This window comes from Maylandia zebra, linkage group LG2 (genome assembly GCF_041146795.1).
Source record: "Maylandia zebra isolate NMK-2024a linkage group LG2, Mzebra_GT3a, whole genome shotgun sequence".
NCBI lineage: Eukaryota > Metazoa > Chordata > Actinopteri > Cichliformes > Cichlidae > Maylandia > Maylandia zebra.
The window spans coordinates 2,448,183-2,468,576 of record NC_135168.1 but is presented as its reverse complement, the minus strand read 5'-3'; the positions used below and the strand labels follow the sequence as shown (position 1 = coordinate 2,468,576).

Genomic DNA, 20,394 nt, shown 5'->3' with positions numbered 1-20,394 from the left:
ACTCATGGAGTACTCTTCTTCAGCAGGCGAGCGTTTCAGCCAGTGGGTCGGCATTCTCCCCTGCCTGCGAATATCACTGAAATTGCGAGGTGTTAGCTCCATCACAGCATCCTATCAGCTTGGTCATTGTGGACAGACAAAAAAAGAGAGAAAAAAAAAAGACGCCACTTCCCGATGTTTCGCTCGCAGAAAAATGGAGGTTAGCCGGACAACTCGGAGGCCAGTCAGTTAGATAGAACAACAGACCTTTAACAAGACCCTGCAAGCCAGGTGTCCAAGGCTCTGCCCTATTTGTACATACATGTGCCAGGGTTAGGTAGCCTGTTACAATGGTATGGTCTCTCTAAACCAGGGGTAGGCAACCTTTCTGATGACGAGTGCCATCTGAAATTTCCTCAGAAGTCAATGTGCCATATGATTGCATTAGCAATAAATTTAATAACGCTCTATATGAACAGTTACACACTATATAGAACCACTTTATAGAACTATATTTGTTTGCAGATGTTGGCAGCTATCAGCGAATAGTTATCAGCTATTCTGAAACAAAAAAAAGACACTTTTTATCCATAACAAGAACTTCATAACAGCAAATGAACTGTACAACAGAAAATGCACATTCTATTTATGGTCTCCTCACAACAATGATAAGAAAAATAAACTGAGCCAATATGGCATGTTTGTTAATACACATGTTAATCTGATCTCTGGTCTCCCACTCAGAGACTCAGGTCTCCGAGTGTCCAGCATTCAGAGGCTACCTGAGGACTCATGTGAGAGAGAATCTGCTCACACAGACATGTAGAGCCAAATACTGTCAATAAGGCCTCTGCAATGTTCTGAAGACAGTTAACCTTGTCAGGTAGTGACGTCCAGTAGGTGAACATGCAGCTCCATGAACACAAACAGCTGTGGATTCCAGCTGTTTCGATGTTTCATTAACTGGCATTAACTCAGTCAGTTACTGAGAGACAAATCCAGCTGCTCATTAAAGCTTTCTGGTTTGATCATAAACATTGGTCCAAACACCTGAAAGTCCCAAAAACGCATTGTGAATTCTGTCTCGAGTCTACGGATGTATCCGTGTATTTCCGTGGTGCTGATGCTGCGCTGAGCGGACAGCTGCTGAAGCTTTTGAAATTTCAGAATGTGGAAAGCTAGCAACGTCCCTCTCATCGGTAGGCCAAGTTATTTTTAGCCAATTACAAGCTGAATCTGGTAGTTGGGGTTAATAGCTAAGATACCGTCATTAAAAAGCGGCACAACTAATGTGTGTATGCGAGCTAATCTGCGATGTGCACCGCTGGCGCGGCCATTTATTTTTTAATGCACCTTCTCAGATTAATTCACTGCGTGTCGTGCCCGGGCTGGACTGGGAAAAGAAATCAGCCCGGGCATTGTGAATAGAGACCGGCCCACCAGGTATTAAAGCCATAAAGCCTTTGAATGAAAACAAACGCTGTTGACAGTGATGTACAGTCTTGTTGGTATATGTATGATTTCTATACATTTTACGTCAGATAAAAACTTTGGTTGTAAGCTTCAGATAATTATTTAATAACAGCGAGACATTTTAAATGAGAATAAGAAAGAAAAGTATTTCTTTGTGCCCCCCTCTCCCTGTTAATGCCCTACATGCCCCCCTGGCAAAACTTTGCTAGACCCGCCCCTGCACAGTTACCAGCTGTCAGCTACTTAGAAAAGGATCCTGGTGTTATTTGTCTCTCAGAAACAGTTCATAACTTCATAACTTCAACTCATTCATGTCACCTAAAAGGTAAACCTGTTTCTCCATCACCTGTTCAGCTCTGATGATTCAGTAAGGACATCTCCTGGTTTCATCCTCATGTTTCCCTCTCACCACATATCCAAACCACATCATGACCAGCAGCTTTACAGCTGTGGCTCCAGCAAACATCAGCTGATACTAGAAATTAATATTAAATAAATTCTACCAACAGCTGATCAAGCTTAAACGTGCTGCTGTTGTTTAGTGCGACAGCCGCCTGTTTCCGCATTCTGGCGCAAAATGGGCGATAAATAAACAAGAGAGAAAAGCCGATCAGCTGATCATTGATCAGTTTCATGATTGAAGTAGCAACAGGAGAGGGAGGGGGGAGAATGAGAGAAGAAGAGGCAGCTGTGCAGCAAAGACACAGAATAACTCCAGCTTTGTGTCTTTTTCCTTTCTAAGTCCGGGACAAACTGTTCTCCTTTTCACCTCAACACGAAACGCGTAATATTTTCTCTGAATACGAGACGATTCCGTCTTTTGACATTTGGCAACTCTACTAACTAACCTTATGAATAAAATAAAGTTCACTATCAGTAACATCATAGCACCCACCCAGCTGTATAGAAACTCCGTCATGCTAGCTAGTACGCAGTACAAGTTATTGTAAGGTAAAAAGTCTGCAAAACAAAAATAAACTCCACCTAAACTTGGTTTATATGTTTCCCAGACAGACTGCAGGTCATAACTTTTTACCTGAAGTTCAGTTCACCTGACACTCGGACCGGCGGCCGCCTCGGGGCTCTCCTCTTGCTTCCCCTTTCCCTCATCCACCTGCTGGCCTCTGCTAATGTTACTGAATCTGTGGAAGCTACGCCATAGCCACTACCAAACAACTGAGTTATTTTTTACACACTGGCCACATCTGGCCAATCCACCGTCGACCCCTGCTCTCAACAGATGCATGGAGAGCAGCATACTCGGATGTAATGGCTGCGGCTGCACTCACACTAGGAGACTCTCCAACTACTACAATGATAGGCCAACGCCCCCCTATGTTATACCATAATAAGGGTTGTTACAAAGTCAGGTAAAAAAAAAAAAAAAAAAAAAAATTACTTATCATCAGCCAACAAGGGGGAAAAACAGTGAGCTTGAATGGTCTTCTTGCCCAAGGAGTCCTTGGGCAAGAATGGCTATCAATGTAGTGCAACCAAGACCATCATAAAGGACAGCTATCATTGTACAGGCCATCCAAGTTGATCTTTAACTTTTCATTAGGATGCCACTTTAAAAATCATCTAGATTGGATCTAGAAAACAATTTAGGTCCAATTTAGGTCCAATTTAGGTTCTGACCTTTAGGTCAGAACAAAAAGAGAGCTGTTGTGTGTGTCCAAGGGGAACAGGAAGAATACATACATGATAGATATGCAACACACAGAGGAAAACTCTGCCCATCATGTCTTTCATAGGCTGTTAGGAAAAGAGATGAGAAGGTTTGCTTTAGACTAGGTCGCAGTTTATCATCAAAGGCTGACAAACAGGCACCATGCTGCCAATAAATGGTTTGAAGTCTGACTTGGGTTTTTTTGTTGTTGTTATTGGTTTTCTTTTGTTTGTTTTTTTAATCAAGATCAAATTTTATGGCAACCATAGCAGAGATGACCAGGGAAGGTGTGCTTAAAGGGGAAGTGGCTAAAACAGCTCATTTTAGATTGAAGATTAACTGATGTGCTGCACCAAAGTCTGTACCAACATTATGACAACCCCCGCTTGGCAACAGTGTGAAAGAAAAACTTGAAGAAAAGCACGTTCAGGGAGGGACAACCATCTGCTGCAACCAGTTTGGAGTGAGGGAAGAGAGCAGGCCAAAAACAACAAAGAAACAAAAAACCACACTGTGGAAGACCGAGGCAGAGTTTAGTAATCAGTTCAATTCAACAATGGAGCATGAACACATGGAAAGTGGAGACAGGTGGGTGAAGAAGTAATGCTCAGTACATCCTGGGAAATGCCCAGAAATCTAAGCTTAAAAAAATGTAACTAGGGATGTTTCTATAGCTAAAATGATTCACTGAGTAATTCAAAGAACTTGATTATAAAACATTCTCAGTGAAAATGCTTTGTTTAATGCATGAGCCACCATGCATGTAAAAGCAAGTGTTTCACCAACATTTGTGACTGAAAACAGACCAGCAGTATCTAGGAGCATGCATGTGAATATAAAGTATTACAACATTAGCAAATGCAGCCCCCCAGTTTTTAAAAAAAGACTGATAACACTACAGCCGCAGTAATGACCAAAGTTTTTGGTTGATTCAGTGTCTTGAGTACACCGAGTTTTTGAGCCATCAAAGAGGTTAAAGTTATACTGGAGAAATTCCAAAAAGAGAATTCATATGACGACAGAAAGCCTGGTGAAATAAATTGCTGACACAGTTGGATGTTAAAAACTACAAATGTACTCACAGAGCTTTGTTGGAGGCTTTGACCACTGGCAGCAGCCTCAGAAGAGCCTCCTCTGAAGCAGAGTATTTCTTCAGGTCAAACACATCCAGATCTTTTTCTGATGACAGTAAGATGAAGACCAGAGCTGACCACTGAGCAGGAGACAGTTCATCTGTGGAGAGACTTCCTGATCTCAGGGACTGTTGGATCTCCTCCACTAGAGAACGATCATTCAGTTCATTCAGACAGTGGAGCAGATTGATGCTTTTCTCTGCAGACAGATTCTCACTGAGCTTCTCCTTGATGTACTCGACTGTTTCCGGATTGGTCTGTGAGCTACTTCCTGTCTGTGTCAGCAGACCTCGTACGAGAGTCTGATTGGTCTGCAGTGAAAGACCCAGGAGGAAGCGGAGGAACAAGTCCAGGTGCCCATTTGGACTCTGTAAGGCCTTGTTCACAGCAGTCTGGTGGAGAGATTTTAAACTCTTTGTCTTTTTAAAGAATTTAGACCACGGTGTTGCTTGTTGTTCTTCCAGCAGGTTGACTCCAGAGTTGATGAAGGTCAGATGGACATGAAGAGCAGCCAGAAACTCCTGAACACTCAGATGGATGAAGCAGAACACCTTGTCCTGGTACAGTCCGCTCTCCTCTTTAAAGATCTGTGTGAACACTCCTGAGTACACTGAGGCTGCTCTGATATCGATGCCACACTCTGTCAGGTCTGATTCATAGAAGATCAGGTTTCCTTTCTGCAGCTGATCAAAAGCCAGTTTTCCCAGAGACTCCATCATCTTCCTGCTCTCTGGACTCCAGTGTGGATCTGTCTCAGCTCCTCCATCATACTTGACCCTCTTCACTTTGGCCTGAACCACCAGGAAGTGGATGTACATCTCAGTCAGGGTCTTGGGCAGCTGTCCTCCCTCTCTGGTTTCCAGCACATCCTCCAGAACTGTAGCAGTGATCCAGCAGAAGACTGGGATGTGGCACATGATGTGGAGGCTTTGTGATGTCTTGATGTGGGAGATGATGCTGCTGGCCTGCTCCTCATCTCTGAATCTCTTCCTGAAGTACTCCTCCTTCTGTGGGTCAGTGAACCCTCTGACCTCTGTCACCATGCCAACACAGTCAGGAGGGATCTGATTGGCTGCTGCAGGTCGTGTGGTTATCCAGAGGCGAGCAGAGGGAAGCAGTTTCCCCCTGATGAGGTTTATCAGCAGCACATCCACTGAGGTGGACTTTCTAGGGTCAGTTAGGATTGTAGTTTTGTGGAAGTCCAGAGGAAGGCGACACTCATCCAGACCATCAAAGATGAACACAACCTGGAAGTCTTCAAAGCTGCAGATTCCTGCTTGTTTGGTTTCAATAAAGAAGTGATGAACAAGTCCCACCAAGCTGAACTTTTCCTCTTTCAGCACATTCAGCTCTCTGAAAGTGAATGGAAATATGAACTGGATGTCCTGGTTGGCTTTGTCTTCAGCCCAGTCCAGGCTGTATTTCTGTGTTAAGACTGTTTTCCCAATGCCAGCCACTCCCTTTGTCAGCACTGTTCTGATTGGTTCATCTCTTCCAGGTGAGACTTTAAAGATGTCTTCTTGTCTGATTGTTGTTTCTGGTCTGTCTGGTTTCCTGGATGCTGTTTCAATCTGTCTGACCTCGTGTTCATCATTGACCTCTGCAGTCCCTCCCTCTGTGATGTAGAGCTCTGTGTAGATCTGATTCAGGAGGGTTGGGTTTCCTGCTTTAGCGATGCCCTCAAACACACACTGGAACTGCTCTTCCAGGTTAGACTTTAATTTAAGTCGACAGTTTTGAAGAGCCTCTGAATTTGAAACAGGAGATAAGATGATTGGCCAATTGAGGTTTATAGTGTAAATAACTTCATTTATTTGCCTATTTTAATTGAATCTCATGAGATATTTAGGATTTTTTTAAAATAGTCCACTGAATCCCAGCATGTCTTTTCCCCACAATGAAATGTTTGAACAATAATACCTCAGACCATTAAAAATAAAAGCCTAAAAGCCTAATTTTAACTACTCTTTCTTCACGTAAAAAGGAGAAAGGATCTGTGAGTACTGTCTAGTTAAAATATATATATTCTTTATTTAATTTTTAATTTTTTTTTTAAATTCATTCCTGTAAAGTTTATGTAAATAATGGAATGAAAGAAAAAAGAAGATAAAAAAAATAAAATCAGGTTTTATGACATTTTTGAGAAATCCTAAAAAAAATAGATTTTTAATCAGTTTTATTTACATAACGCAAAATCACAGCAACATTCATCTCAAGGTGCTTTACATTGTGAGGTAAAGACTCTACAATAATAAAGAGAAAACCCAAACATTCAAAGATCTTCTATGAGAAAAGGACTTGGTGACAGTGGTCTGATCATTTTAGTTTGGAAAACATGATTGGTAATTAATCTTTTACATAGTGTCTTTTTTTTCATATTGTAAACTACTTTCTGCTTAGTCAGTGGGAAATTGGAGGTGTAGCATTTATTTATTAAGAATTTTAAGGTGTGTCAACTTAACTTTTTGATGAACTGGCATAGCCATGTTTAAGCTGTCTCAGTCTCACATTCTACATCTCAAGGTGTCTAATGTTTAGTCACTCCTTGGCCTCATTCAGTTATTATTAATGTAGCAGATTCATAGACTTGGAGACTGTTCTGCACCAGACTGATATAGGACTGCTTTCTGCCAACATCTCTAAAGTTAGAAATATCCTGTCTCAGAGTGACGCTGAAAAACTAGTTCATGCATTTATTACTTCCAGGCTGGACGACTGTAATTCATTATTATCAGGAAGTCCTAAAAACTCCCTGAAAAGCCTTCAGCTAATCCAAAATGCTGCAGCAAGAGTCCTGACAGGGACTAGAAAGAGAGAGCAGATTTCTCCTGTTTTGGCTTCCTGTTAAATCCAGAATTCAAAATCCTGCTCCTCACATACAGTGGGGCAAAAAAGTATTTAGTCAGCCACCGATTGTGCAAGTTCCCCCACTTAAAATGATGACAGAGGTCAGTAATTTGCACCAGAGGTACACTTCAACTGTGAGAGACAGAATGTGAAAAAAAAATCCATGAATTCACATGGTAGGATTTGTAAAGAATTTATTGGTAAATTAGGGTGGAAAATAAGTATTTGGTCACCTCAAACAAGGAAAATCTCTGGCTCTCACAGACCTGTAACGTCTTCTGTAAGAAGCTTTTCTGTCCCCCACTCGTTACCTGTATGAATGGCACCTGTTTGAACTCATCATCTGTATAAAAGACACCTGTCCACAGCCTCAAACAGTCAGACTCCAAACTCCGCCATGGCCAAGACCAAAGAGCTTTCGAAGGACACCAGGAAAAGTATTGTAGACCTGCACCAGACTGGGAAGAGTGAATCTACAATAGGCAAGCAGCTTGGTGTGAAAAAATCAACTGTGGGAGCAATCATCAGAAAATGGAAGACATACAAGACCACTGATAATCTCCCTCGATCTGGGGCTCCACGCAAGATCTCATCCCGTGGGGTCAAAATGATCATGAGAACGGTGAGCAAAGATCCCAGAACCACACGGGGGGACCTGGTGAATGACCTGCAGAGAGCTGGGACCAAAGTAACAAAGGTCACCATCAGTAACACACTACAACGGCAGGGAATCAAATCCCGCAGTGCCAGACGTGTTCCGCTGCTGAAGCCAGTGCATGTCCAGGCCCGTCTGAAGTTTGCCAGAGAGCACATGGATGATACAGCAGAGGATTGGGAGAATGTCATGTGGTCAGATGAAACCAAAGTAGAACTTTTTGGTATAAACTCAACTCGTCGTGTTTGGAGGAAGAAGAATACTGAGTTGCATCCCAAGAACACCATACCTACTGTGAAGCATGGGGGTGGAAACATCATGCTATGGGGCTGTTTTTCTGCCAAGGGGACAGGACGACTGATCCGTGTTAAGGACAGAATGAATGGGGCCATGTATCGTGAGATTTTGAGCCAAAACCTCCTTCCATCAGTGAGAACTTTGAAGATGAAACGAGGCTGGGTCTTCCAACATGACAATGATCCAAAACACACCGCCCGGGCAACAAAGGAGTGGCTCCGTAAGAAGCATTTGAAAGTCCTGGAGTGGCCTAGCCAGTCTCCAGACCTCAACCCCATAGAAAATCTGTGGCGGGAGTTGAAAGTCCGTGTTGCTCGGCGACAGCCCCAAAACATCACTGCTCTCGAGAAGATCTGCATGGAGGAATGGGCCAAAATACCAGCTACTGTGTGTGCAAACCTGGTAAAGACCTATAGTAAACGTTTGACCTCTGTTATTGCCAACAAAGGTTATGTTACAAAGTATTGAGTTGTATTTTTGTTATTGACCAAATACTTATTTTCCACCCTGATTTACCAATAAATTCTTTACAAATCCTACCATGTGGATTCATGGATTTTTTTTTCACATTCTGTCTCTCACAGTTGAAGTGTACCTCTGGTGCAAATTACTGACCTCTGTCATCATTTTAAGTGGGGGAACTTGCACAATCGGTGGCTGACTAAATACTTTTTTGCCCCACTGTACAAGGTCTTAAATAATCAGGCCCCATCTTATCTTAATGACCTTGTAGTACCATATCACCCTATTAGAGCACTTCGCTCTCGCTCTGCAGGCCTACTTGTTGTTCCTAGAGTATTTAAAAGTAGAATGGGAGGCAGAGCCTTCAGTTTTCAGGCCCCTCTTCTGTGGAACCAGCTTCCAGTTTGGATTCAGGAGACAGACACTATCTCTACTTTCAAGATTTGGCTTCAAACTTTCCTTTTTGCTAAAGCATATAGTTAGGGCTGGACCAGGTGACCCTGAATCCTCCCTTAGTTATGCTGCAATAGGTGTAGGCTGCTGGGGATTCCCATGATGCACTGGGTGTTTCTTCTTTGTCTTCTTCTTCTCCTCTCCTTGTTTATACAGCACACAGCTGTTATAAATCTCTGGCCCTCTTCCACAGCATGTCTGCCTGTTAAAGGGGAGTTTTTTCTTCCCACTGTTCAAAGGGGGCTGTCTCATTGTTAAGCTTTTCTCTGCACTATTGCAGCGTCTCTGCATTATAACATGAGGCACCTTGAGGTGACAAAAGACAGCTGGATTTTATGTGAATTCCAATCAGGTTTTAGACTTTAATGGACATTTTTTTTCTGGTTATTAATTATTGACTTACTTTGATAATTTTAAACTAATAACATCCTGCACAGCACAGTTAAAATATTGAATATCTTTAGTTCATTCATATCACAAATTAATAAAACATTTCTAAAAACTCCAGTTTAAAATGTAAAAGCCATTTAAAACCATGAAGAGTGAAGGTCTAAATGTATTATAAGCATGATAACTGTGACTATTTCTGAGTGCAAACATGCTAGATGTTTTTCTAGATTTCTTATAAACTGCTATGAGCCATCCTCACATCTCATGTAAAGCTGTGTAACCATGTCCTCTGTTTTAATGTTGTTTGCTGTTACATGCAGAAACTAAAGTTAGACATTATTAAACCAAACAACCATTGGAGCTCTGACTTTAATCATACATACACTGAGGCTACAGAGATACCACATGGAAATAATCAGAGCTCTGACTGGTCAGCTCAGGCTTCATGTGTTTCTGCCATATTGACGTCTCTACAGACAAACACACGAATTCTTACCTTCTGATAATCGCGATGAAGCTTCCTGGGCTGAGGGACTTCCTGTTGGAGGAAAGTGCACCTTGAATCATGAACTGCTCTCTTTAAAAATGAAAGCCTACCTGGCTTCAAAATCATGTAAATGTAACATTTGTACTAAAGAATTAAATTAGAAAGACACAAAACTAAAAAGTCAGACTAAAACAGTTTAATACCTTCATAAAATAAATTGTGACAATGCCTTGTCTGCATACTGCACCGAGTGTTTAATGTTTCTTTTTCCTCTGACTGACCTTCATTCATCTTCTTTAAAATCAACCTTGTCGCCTCCATCACACGGTCAGTAGTATATGTCTCCACCATAAGATCCACTGTTCTTGTTCTGCTTGCTTTCTCCAGACGGCTCTTTTTGATGGTTGTGAAATCACCTCCAGGTCCTTTCTCCAGATAAAAGTGGAAACGTTCCAGCTCCTCTTCTCCCAAATCATCCAGCATATCCAGCAGCTGCTCCTGAAAAGACTTCTCCATCTTTGATCTGTAAAACATGAGAACATGTCTCATCACATCTACTTTTTACTTATTTAGTATATTTCACAGCAGATTACATTTTCAATCTGGATTATGGGAAAACCATCACATACTGCAGAGGTTCCCAAAGTGGAGGGCCAGAGCCATATTTTCAAGCCAAAGACTAGAAAATATGGTGAAGCAAATCTTCCCTTTGGCTTCACCTGCACAGGTGCTGAGGTAGGTCTCCCTGCAGGATTGGTTTTCCCTGCGTTGGGAGCAGCGCTGGGCTCTTCAAATCACAGACAAACAGGATCCCACAGCTGTTTATGTTTTTAAACCCATTTTGCACAGAGAGGCATTTTTTGATTTGATTGCAATGTTGAATATTATTACACAGGAAAAAAAACAACTACACGTAAAATAATGACACCGTGACGCCTCTGCCTTTGTAAATGGAGGGACAGTAGCTGCGTGTAAACCTGCAGACAGTCAGATTAACAGTATTTCGTCTCTATCTGCCATTCTGCAGTTCATCTCATGTAAACAATAACGTGGCCACAGCGTGACGTGAAAAAAGGCACATAGCTTTGATGTTGTGTGCCAAACTCCGTATTCCTCGTCCACATGTAAACGCAGTTTTCAAAAATCTCCAACCTGACAGGAGTTTTAAAAAAATCTCAGTTTTCGGTGATTAGAAACACTGTTGAAGTGTGGACGAAAGATCCAAACGCATAGAAAAAGGTGCGAAAAGTTGCGTTTTCAAAAATACCAGTGTACATGTGGACGTAGCGTAAAAGAGTTAATAGTTTATTTTACTGCTGCCTGTAATTTATTGCAGTTTTCTGTTATTTGTTTAATTGTTTACAAAAGGTTTGAGGTGTGAAATAAACTGCAATGGAGTTCCTGTAAAACAAAGGGGGGCCTAGCGAAAAAAAGTTTGGGAACCACTGACATACTGAATGATAATGACTTCATGAGTAGACCTGATACAACAAGAACAAGAATACAACAACCCAAATGCCTCATTAAACCAAAATCATGTAGAACTATATGTGACACCGTTAACAGCGCCCTCTGGTGGTGCATATTTAATTTAATGGAGCTCCAACTCTGCTGCTAATATATAAATGAAAAAGAAACTGACAGAACTGATCAAACTGTTAACAGAAAACAAAGAGAGCTTACAATCTTTAGAAAACTGCTTACAGTCAGCTGAAGTCTATAAAACAAGAAATATGAAATCAAATAAAGAAAATAAAAGCAGAGGAGTCCAGAAAAAGATGAACATTCAAACGAGTCTACATATATACTAGTACTGGTTTAACATGAGGTTTCTAAATCTGCCGTAGAGTGTGGTACCAAGAAGGAATTCGTCATAATCACAGTCAGAATATAAATATTTGATGATGGAAATATGTGTGAAAAAGAGCTGAGCTGACATTAAAAATGATGCAGGATTTGTTTACAAACACTGAGTCACAACAACATTTAGACACACATTACCTCTCTGCATGAGAGGAACCAATGTCCTTGAACTCGTCACTCTTTAAGGACACAGAGCTGGGTGGAGGTCCAGGTGGGTTCCTGTGAATAATGATGGAGCACTGATGGGAGTGCTGAGCTGTGACATGGAGAGCAGTCATGGACAGTTAGAGATGGTCATCTCACCTCTGAGCTTTGGTCTGGCTCTCATGTTCCCCACACAGAGTGCTTTTAGAGGGAGGGACTCTCGTTGTCCAGCCTTGTTCAATTTTGGCACACATTGGACACCATATTGAGTTGAATTTTTATGCCCACTCATTAACAATGGTTATGTGACCTCACGTTGTGTCTAAAACTGGAAAAAATAAAACACTCACTCCAACACTCTACCAGGAAATTTCAAAGCATGTGGGTCCTTTCCTTGATGCGTTTCGAACTCTGTAACTTCTGTCTGTGTGCAACTCCCTCATGTCAGGTTGGGAAATACAGTGTACAGGTCAGTGACCTGGGTGGGGATAAATGGGATTATTTTGCAGGGACTATGCTATCTTGGAAAATGTTTTATTTTTTATTATTATTATTTTCTTTATTTTCTTATTTTATTTTACAGCTTTAATTGTATGGGCTAAATACCCCAAATGTAGAAAAAAAGTTTATTTTGTTTCTGAGAAATAACACCAGTTAATCTGAAATCTCTTTCTGTCTCTAAAGCAAAGTGACACTGAGTCAAAGAAAGAATTTTAAAAACCAAATATTCACCACCTTTATTTCCAGATCTAGGATTCAAAGATGATCAGCAGAGTTAACACGTTTGAGAATTGGACGATCCAGTTCATTCAAACAGAGCTGCAGTCAGAGAAACAGATGTAGAGACAGAGGAACATCATGTGACTGAGTTTTTTAAACTCTGTACAGATACAGGAGACAGCAGCATCACGTGATGCCTTCAATGACCATGTTCCTGATAATCACAGTTATAGGTTTAATAGGTTTTTTTTCTGGGGTTTTTTTTTAACTGAAATTCATTTCAAGAACTTCTTAGTCATTGTTATTGTTGATTGAGTGTGGTCATTACCGTTTTCTGCTTGATAAAGAGCAAGTGGACTCTTCAACTTTCTGTGGTCACAGTCATTAGCTGTTTAGTGTTTCTTCCAAATAAGGACTCATGGAGCTGTTATGAAACAGGAAGTGTGGTTGCTAAACTGTTGCTATGTGTGCTGATGTCATACAGGCTAGGATGAGGGGGAAGTATAAAACAGAGAAACCTCAGACTGTTCTCTTCTTCCTCCTCTGGTCAACAGTCATCTTCCTGTCCATGTCACAACTGATAGATTTGATCTATTCATTTCTGATCTTTGAATATTTTCTTTGCTGGAACTTTTGCTCGAGTGGAAGAAATCTGAAGAGGTTCCTTCTGAGCTCCTGAAAAGACGTCTGTTTTCTGGTACTTTTTCTGGGGAGAGGTGAAGGTGCCCCTGTGTCTCTAACATCCTCTCAGTGTTGGGATGGTGAATGAAGGAGTTTGGTGCAGTTCCAGCAGAGACACTAAAACACAGCAGTGATTATGTCTAAACAGACAAACATGAACTAAATGCAGTGAAGCTGCTGTTTGTCTGAGTGTAATCAAAAGTCTGAGGGAACTCACTGCACAAGAACATTTACATCTTTCCTCTTTTGTTTCACTGTGAAGGCTGAACCCTGAAGTCAGCAGCATCATTTCAGACAGTTTTACAGTCGAACATTTCTAACAGAAAGTGACCAGAAGTCTCCAAAAGTCTCTGAATCCTCAAATACTGAGAGGAACTCTGCTGTTCCAGCTCAGCTGCTGATCATAGTGTCAACCCGTCCTCACCAACTCCAGATGTTTCCAAGCTGCACATTAATCACATCAGGAAAACAATGTTAGCAAAAACTGACCTCATGTTTGTCTGTGAGCAGCATCAACAGAAACATCAGCAAGAATTTTTACATCAGTCCAAGAATAAAACTGTCCACCTACAGAGCTGCTGCCTCCATCTACAAACTGAACCAAACACTCCACCCTGTACTGAGAAAAGTCTTCACTGTTATTTTTCTACAGATCATCAGTGAAAACATTCAAACTGACTCATCATGGATTCTTTTTCCTTCAAACTACAAACATCCAGTACAATAGAGCTGTCTGTAAACAGCAGCTGAAACTTCCAGAAACAGCAGACAAAAAACTCAGCCCAACACTTCAACACTGAACTAAAACTAAACTATGAACCTGGTGTCTGCAGCCATCTTTTATGTCCAGACTACAGTGGAAATAATCACTTACACCTGCTTAGAGTGATTTAATGTTAATGTAATCGGCTCATAAATCACATATTGTTCTAATTACACAAAATGAGTTCTAAACCCCAAACTGTTCCTTTTATACCTGATTTTTAGGACCTCCAAGGCTGTAATGTTCATTATCAGTTAGAGCCCCTCCTAATCCTTTTCTTCTTCTTCTTTGGTGCAACCCTATAAATACAGTGTACTCCCCTTTTCTACAATTCCCCTGTGGGGGAGGTTCGTGTCATTTCTTTTCCAACACTGTACAACACACATATGATGTATATTTAGCCACCCTGATGTTTCGGATTGTGTGTTTTTAGTTTAATTATTGTCATTGTATTTGGTTGTGGGAGCTGGAGCAGGCAAGTTAATTACTTGGAGGTCTTTCTTTCTTTTTACTTTTCTTTGTCAGGTATGTCGAATTTTGTGGGTTTTTTTATCTTGTGTCAAATATGTTCCATGTAAGTTCGTACTTTATGTTAAATGTAAAAATAACGGCGCACCACTTTTCTACAAATTCCCCTGTGGGAGAGGAGCTGGAGTGGATGAGTTAATTACTTTTAGGTCTTTATACTGGTTACATTAACACACACTCGCACAAACAATAAAAGGAGGAAGAGCGTTTAACACTCGGCCTCATTGGTCAAATACGCTGTGAGTCTGTTACTGTGAACTATGGAGCGGCAGATTTGTGCTGTTTGTGCTGGAACTAAGCTGCACACAGCTGATGTTAGCCAGGAAAACATTACAGATTGCTTCATTTACCTTCACACAGACGTTGTGTCCCAAAACGTAAGCTGCATCCTCCTGAGGCCGCATTTGAAGGCCGATTACCTCAAAGCCAGGCGATGAAGCCTGTCCCAATTCGTCAACTCTTTCAAATGCAGCCGACAAATGCATCCTTCATTTCCCCGAATTTGAAGGATGGGTCGAGTGTGTCCTTCGTGGCCCACCATATCCCAGAATTCATAGCGCGGCCCAGCCAATTTCAGTTTCCAACAATGGCGGCCGCTACTAAGTTTTAATATCACTCTTATTACTCTTTCTGGGTCACAAAATAAACTTTTAACATATTTTCAGGAGAGAAAGTAGCTGTGTAAACTTCAAATATCTGCTCGGTTTATCAAGACATCGCATATTTGCAAAAGTGCGCCGACGTTTTCGGAGACGTCTGTTACCCACCAGCTCGATAGCTAGCCGGGGGGGTTCAATGGTCACACCAGCCGGCGAGAGCAGCGGACTCCCGGCTTCATCGTTTTCAGACCCCCGCGGTCTTTCGCTACTCAGGTTAAACATGATATATAAGTCACTCGGGTGGGTTCCTCCTTTGTTTTCACACAGCTGAATAAACGTCAAACAGAAAACTGATTAAACAGAAGTGTGAGATGGTGCTGAAGCACCCCCAAAAATGGGCTAAAATCGCCCCTGGCTCAAGGTATAAATAAACAACATGTAAGTCAAGTGAAACTATACATTCGATACAGCTCTTGTGTTTTACATGCTTTGGAGTTAGAACTGTTCTTAAGATTCTCTAGATAATTGGAAAACAGGGCTTTAAAAGCAAATATGTTTGGACCCTGTTGAGAAAATATTGTACAATGTATGTGAAATTTGGCAAAAATAATCAGAAGATTGATAATGTATTTTTTTCCTGGAATTATTTTATCGGTATGTGAGAGGCCAAATAGAATATGTTGAAACTTCAGTTTACATGAGGGATCAATTTTGGTGTTTATAAAATTATTTAGATCAATCCAAAAAACATGTGTATATGTGCATTCCAAAATAAATGACATATTGTTTCCTCTGCACTGCTGCAAAAAGTACAAAGAGTATCAATATTTCTCTTAAATTTAACCAGATGTGTCTTTACCGGATAACATCTATGAATCAACTTAAGAGTAACTTCTCTGACCTTATTAGTGAGAATAAATTTCCTTGATAGAATCCAAGTGTTTTTCCAGTTTATATCATTGAAAATATTGTTCCAGTAAAATACAGCTGCAGGTTTGGAAACAATATCTTTTTGAATGATTTGTCTAATACATTGATTTGTGGCTTTATCACTCAATAAAGGACAGATGTTACCGATGTATATGCTAGCAGGATTTAGTTCTGGAATAATACAATTTCTACCTTTAGGAGCAGACACCAGTAACCTTTTCACCCCATCTGGTATTGCATCAAAACCTACAGCATATTCTCTTGCAGTGACAGGAAAATCATAAACAGACAAAAGTTCCTTATAAGAAAATAATTGACCATTAGCATTCAGTAACTGACTCACAAGTAAAATATTTCTATCAACCCATTTCTGAATATATAATAATTTGTTCTTAAATTTAATATCCTGATTGTTCCAAATGAGATATTCATGGAGAGAAAAGTTGCAAGAGTATTTAACCAAGATGATAAGAGTTGACTATGAAAGTTGGAGAGTTTAATCTGTAACTTGCTCCGGCACTCTGTCTTCTCTGGATAGGTCCTCAGCAAACTTCAGGTCCCGGTTCTCCTTTAAGAAAGGAGATGTCTTGGCTGCTTTCCACAGGCCATCTCTAGTTCTGCGGGAGATGAACTGGATGTTAATAGGTCGGAGACTGGTGTTGTTTGGGCGTTTAGAGCCGACCCGATGTACGGTGTCAATGGTGTCATAAAGTTGATTTTTACATTCAGGCAACACGGCCTGACAAATCTGAACAGCAACTCTCCATGTATCCTCTTGTTGCACTTCTTTGACACCAAACAGCCTGAGGTTCCACCGTCTGGAGTATCGCTCGAGATCTGTGATTCTTTGCTGGGTTTTAATCCATACGCTCTTCCTCTTTGGAGATTTTTTGCTCCAAAGTGCCCACTCTGCATTTGACATCTTTTATCTCCTCACATGCAAAGTCCACAGTTTTTCCGATCCCGGCAATCTGTAATGCGAGGTTATCTGCTCGGTTTATCAAGATATCGCATATTTGCAAAAGTGCTTCGACGTTTTCGGAGACGTCTGTTACCCACTAGTTCGACAGCTAGCCGAGAGCTCGAGGGTCACTAGAGCCGCCGAGAACGGCACAACTCCCGGCACATCATTTTCAGATCACCGCGGACTTCCGCTACTCAGGTTAAACGTAATATATAAGTCACTTAGACAACCTAAAAAGTTATTGTTTGGCTTTTTTCCATGTTTTATTTGTTCGTGAGTAAATCGGTTTGGCTGAGATTAAAGTTATTAGATTATTAGATTAAATAAAACGTTATTAATCCCCCGGGTGGGTTCCTCCTTTGTCTTTCTTCAGCTCTCGATGAAGGCGGTCGCACTTTTCTCCTCTCCTCCTTCCCCTTATCTTCCCTGCTTAGCCTCTTGTGTCCTTGTCCTGTTTCGTGTGCATTACTTTCCCTGGAACAGTCTCTCACAGTCTGTGTCTAAAACCTAAAAGAGAATTATGGATTTGATCAACTGGTCTCTGAATGCTATTGACACCCTTTTCTCAACGAGAAGTCGGGGCTCGGGAGAGCCCGAGTGCCCTGGAGGGACTTTCCCTGCCGGATACACGATGGACGGGTGGCAGAAATGGAGGATCATGTGCCTGGCGGGACTGTCGATCGAGGACGCTGACGATATCTACCTATTTGGAACCGTGATAACAGGGTTCTTGCTGATCGGAGCTGGCTTGGCCCTGGCTTATCGGAGAAATAAGAGACCAGAACCGGCTGTTCAAACCCCCCCCAAGGCTGCCCGCTGGGATTGAAACGATGGGACGAGGCGCGACTTCTCACAACAAAAGCAGCATGGTTAAGACCTTGGAGACGCTTACAGCTGCCATGAAGACTCAAAATAACACCTCTGAACGTATATTGGGATACATCAAGGAGAGGCCTGCTCAAAATGACACCTTTGAGCGAAAGTTGGATCACATCGCAGAACAGCTCACTGCAGTTGTGGGGTCTCAGAATCACAAGAATGACAACACCATGGAACAGAAGTTTGATACCATCATGGGGAGGCTCGCGGTTCTCCAACGGGAGATTGAGAGACCAGTGTCGGAGTGTTAAAGAACAGCTTTGAAATTCTCCTGAGCTGCTCGCATAAAAGAGAAATCAACAACGTCAACATCAGAATGCGGATACCTCGGCGCCAGCTGCGTGCCTCAAGGCTGGAGCTGAACAACAACTCCAGCCTTGAGTGTTGAGTCTGTTCCCCCCATTCCATGCAAGGCCACCTGGGTTGGCTGGAAGACTGTTTACTTAGCCTGGCAGGGCGAAGGACACTGTCTCAGCTGAACTCTGGACACACACACATACACTGATATGCACACACTGATCTCCCCTCCCTTTCCAAAGGCCTTCGATGCTTGTCCCCTCCCGGGGAAGATGGCGGTCGACTGGACCAGCGCAGACATGCTGCAGGACTGGATGCGCTGTCTACACCGGCTCTCTCTTACCCTTTACCCGCCCCTGTTGCTTGTCTTGTGTTTCTATGGTGTATTGATAGTCATGTGCTTTTTGTGCTGAGGTGTTTTTTCTGTTATCAAACTGTTCTCCCACTAGGAGCTCAGTCTGAGTGGAGTTTTTTTCTCCTCCTCTCACCTCATGTTATGTATTTTTGTTGTTTTTTCCTATCAGCCGACCTTTCTGACGTGTCTCCCCAATGTGATGTTTGTGTAAAGTTGGTCAGAAGGTTGCTTTGTAAGTGCCCATGCGCCATTAGCGTGCTGCCTGCTGTAACCCTAATTTCCTTCGGGATTAATAAAGTATTCTGATTCTGATTTTTCACACAGCTGAATAAATGTTAAACAGAAGTGTGAGATGGTCGAGAATTACTCCAGTGTCCTGTTATAATTTAGATAGCAACCTCAGGAGGATGCAGCCCATGAATTTCGACACGACTTGAGGGAACTAAAAAAGTACACACTCGGCATCGTTGGTCCAGCTGTGAGTCCGTTACTGTCAACTATGGAGCAGCAGATTTGTGCTGTTTGTGCTGGAACTAAGCTGAACACAGCTGATGCTAGCCAGGAAAACATTACACACTGACTTTAATACAAACACACACAGTTTGTTGCGTGAAGAAATCAAACACGAGCTGAACAAACATTAAAGTCCCTAAAGACAAACTGTTAAAAGAGGAAACAAAGAAAACTTACAGTTTCTTCACACACCAACAACAAGCTCCACTCCACGAAGTTAAGGAAGTGGAAGTAAACTTTGAGCCTAATGCGGCGTTTGAGGACACTCGGGAGCATGGAAACACTGTGCTGCGTTCACGTAAACATCGGAAATTCCTGCTGGTTTTCCTGTTTGAAGCACAAACATCCATCATCAGTTTGTTGTTCTTCTTCCTGCAGTGTTTGAATATTTCAGCACTAAAAGGATGTTTCTTCAAAGCTTATTTCAACCTGTTGAAATCATGAATGAAAGTGCAGACTGAGTGGAAGAGCCAAAGTGAATATTTATGTTTTATTTGTTATGGTGCCGCAGGTGTTTAGATTTCCCTGCACCTCAGGTGATTGCATGGGGTTGTGGTCACATGTTATTTACCTGATGCTGGCATTCTCAACTGAGAAGTTGGGTGAGTGGGTTGTTGCACGTCATTTCATGTCACCTTTTAGTCCCGTTCTCAAATGATATAGGTTCATAGATGCGCTATTTGGTTTGAATGAATGAATGTCTGTCTGTCCTGCACTCTCTCTCTTTGTCTTTCTCTCTGATTGTGTAATAAAGGTGCTCTGTGAGGACAGACTGAGGGACCCACTGCTGCACATCATCTGTGAGGCTTTGCAGCCCTGATGATCCACCAGGACAAACTCAGCAGTGTGTGAGGAAGAGGAGGAGGAAGAGCCAGCAGCAGCTGACAGATGGAGAGAATAGACAGACTGTTCCCTGTTTGTGAAGGACTGCTAGGAAAGTTTAACATAACTGTCTGTGCTGAATCAGTCTTATTAGGTAATGTTCAAATAATGTTATCATCCCAGTGTTTCCAGTGTGGGAGAAAGTACTCAGAGTACTCAGGGCCTTCAAGCTACACACTATGAAAGGCAGCAACAAGTTTAATGTTCAGAAACCTAAAGTCTGTATCAGCAGCAGAATGGAACTAAAATAAATGTTGGTTTCAGTTCTATGAAGCTTTGAGTATTTTGGATCAGCAGCTGCTGTGTTTGTTGCATCATATTGCTGTAACTGTTTATATGCTTTATATATTCTGAGCTAAGTTGATCTATAGTGTTACATCATATTCTATAAGGATGTTATGTGTTTGTAGGCTTTCTGCCCAGTTTGACCC

The 20,394-nt window shown here is 41.7% G+C and overlaps 1 protein-coding gene across 3 annotated transcripts in view; it reads right to left on the bottom strand.

Annotated features, from left to right (window-relative positions):
• The window catches only part of LOC143420304 (NACHT, LRR and PYD domains-containing protein 12-like), a 79,069-nt gene extending 59,763 nt beyond the window's left edge, over positions 1–19,306 (bottom strand). The window contains exons 1-5 of one of the 3 annotated variants that reach the window (XM_076888163.1): positions 12,012–12,136; positions 11,847–11,927; positions 10,127–10,368; positions 9,855–9,896; positions 4,204–6,001 (exon numbers count right to left, since the gene is read on the bottom strand). In XM_076888163.1, coding sequence (XP_076744278.1) covers positions 4,204–6,001; positions 9,855–9,896; positions 10,127–10,368; positions 11,847–11,927; positions 12,012–12,106 — 2,258 coding nt within the window. In that variant the 5' untranslated portion in view covers positions 12,107–12,136. Of the gene's footprint in view, positions 1–4,203; positions 6,002–9,854; positions 9,897–10,126; positions 10,369–10,474; positions 10,709–11,846; positions 11,928–12,011; positions 12,137–19,258 lie in introns of those variants that run through there. The other 2 variants (XM_076888165.1, XM_076888166.1) reach the window with 2 other exon arrangements.
• Between the last annotated feature and the right edge of the window lie 1,088 nt (positions 19,307–20,394).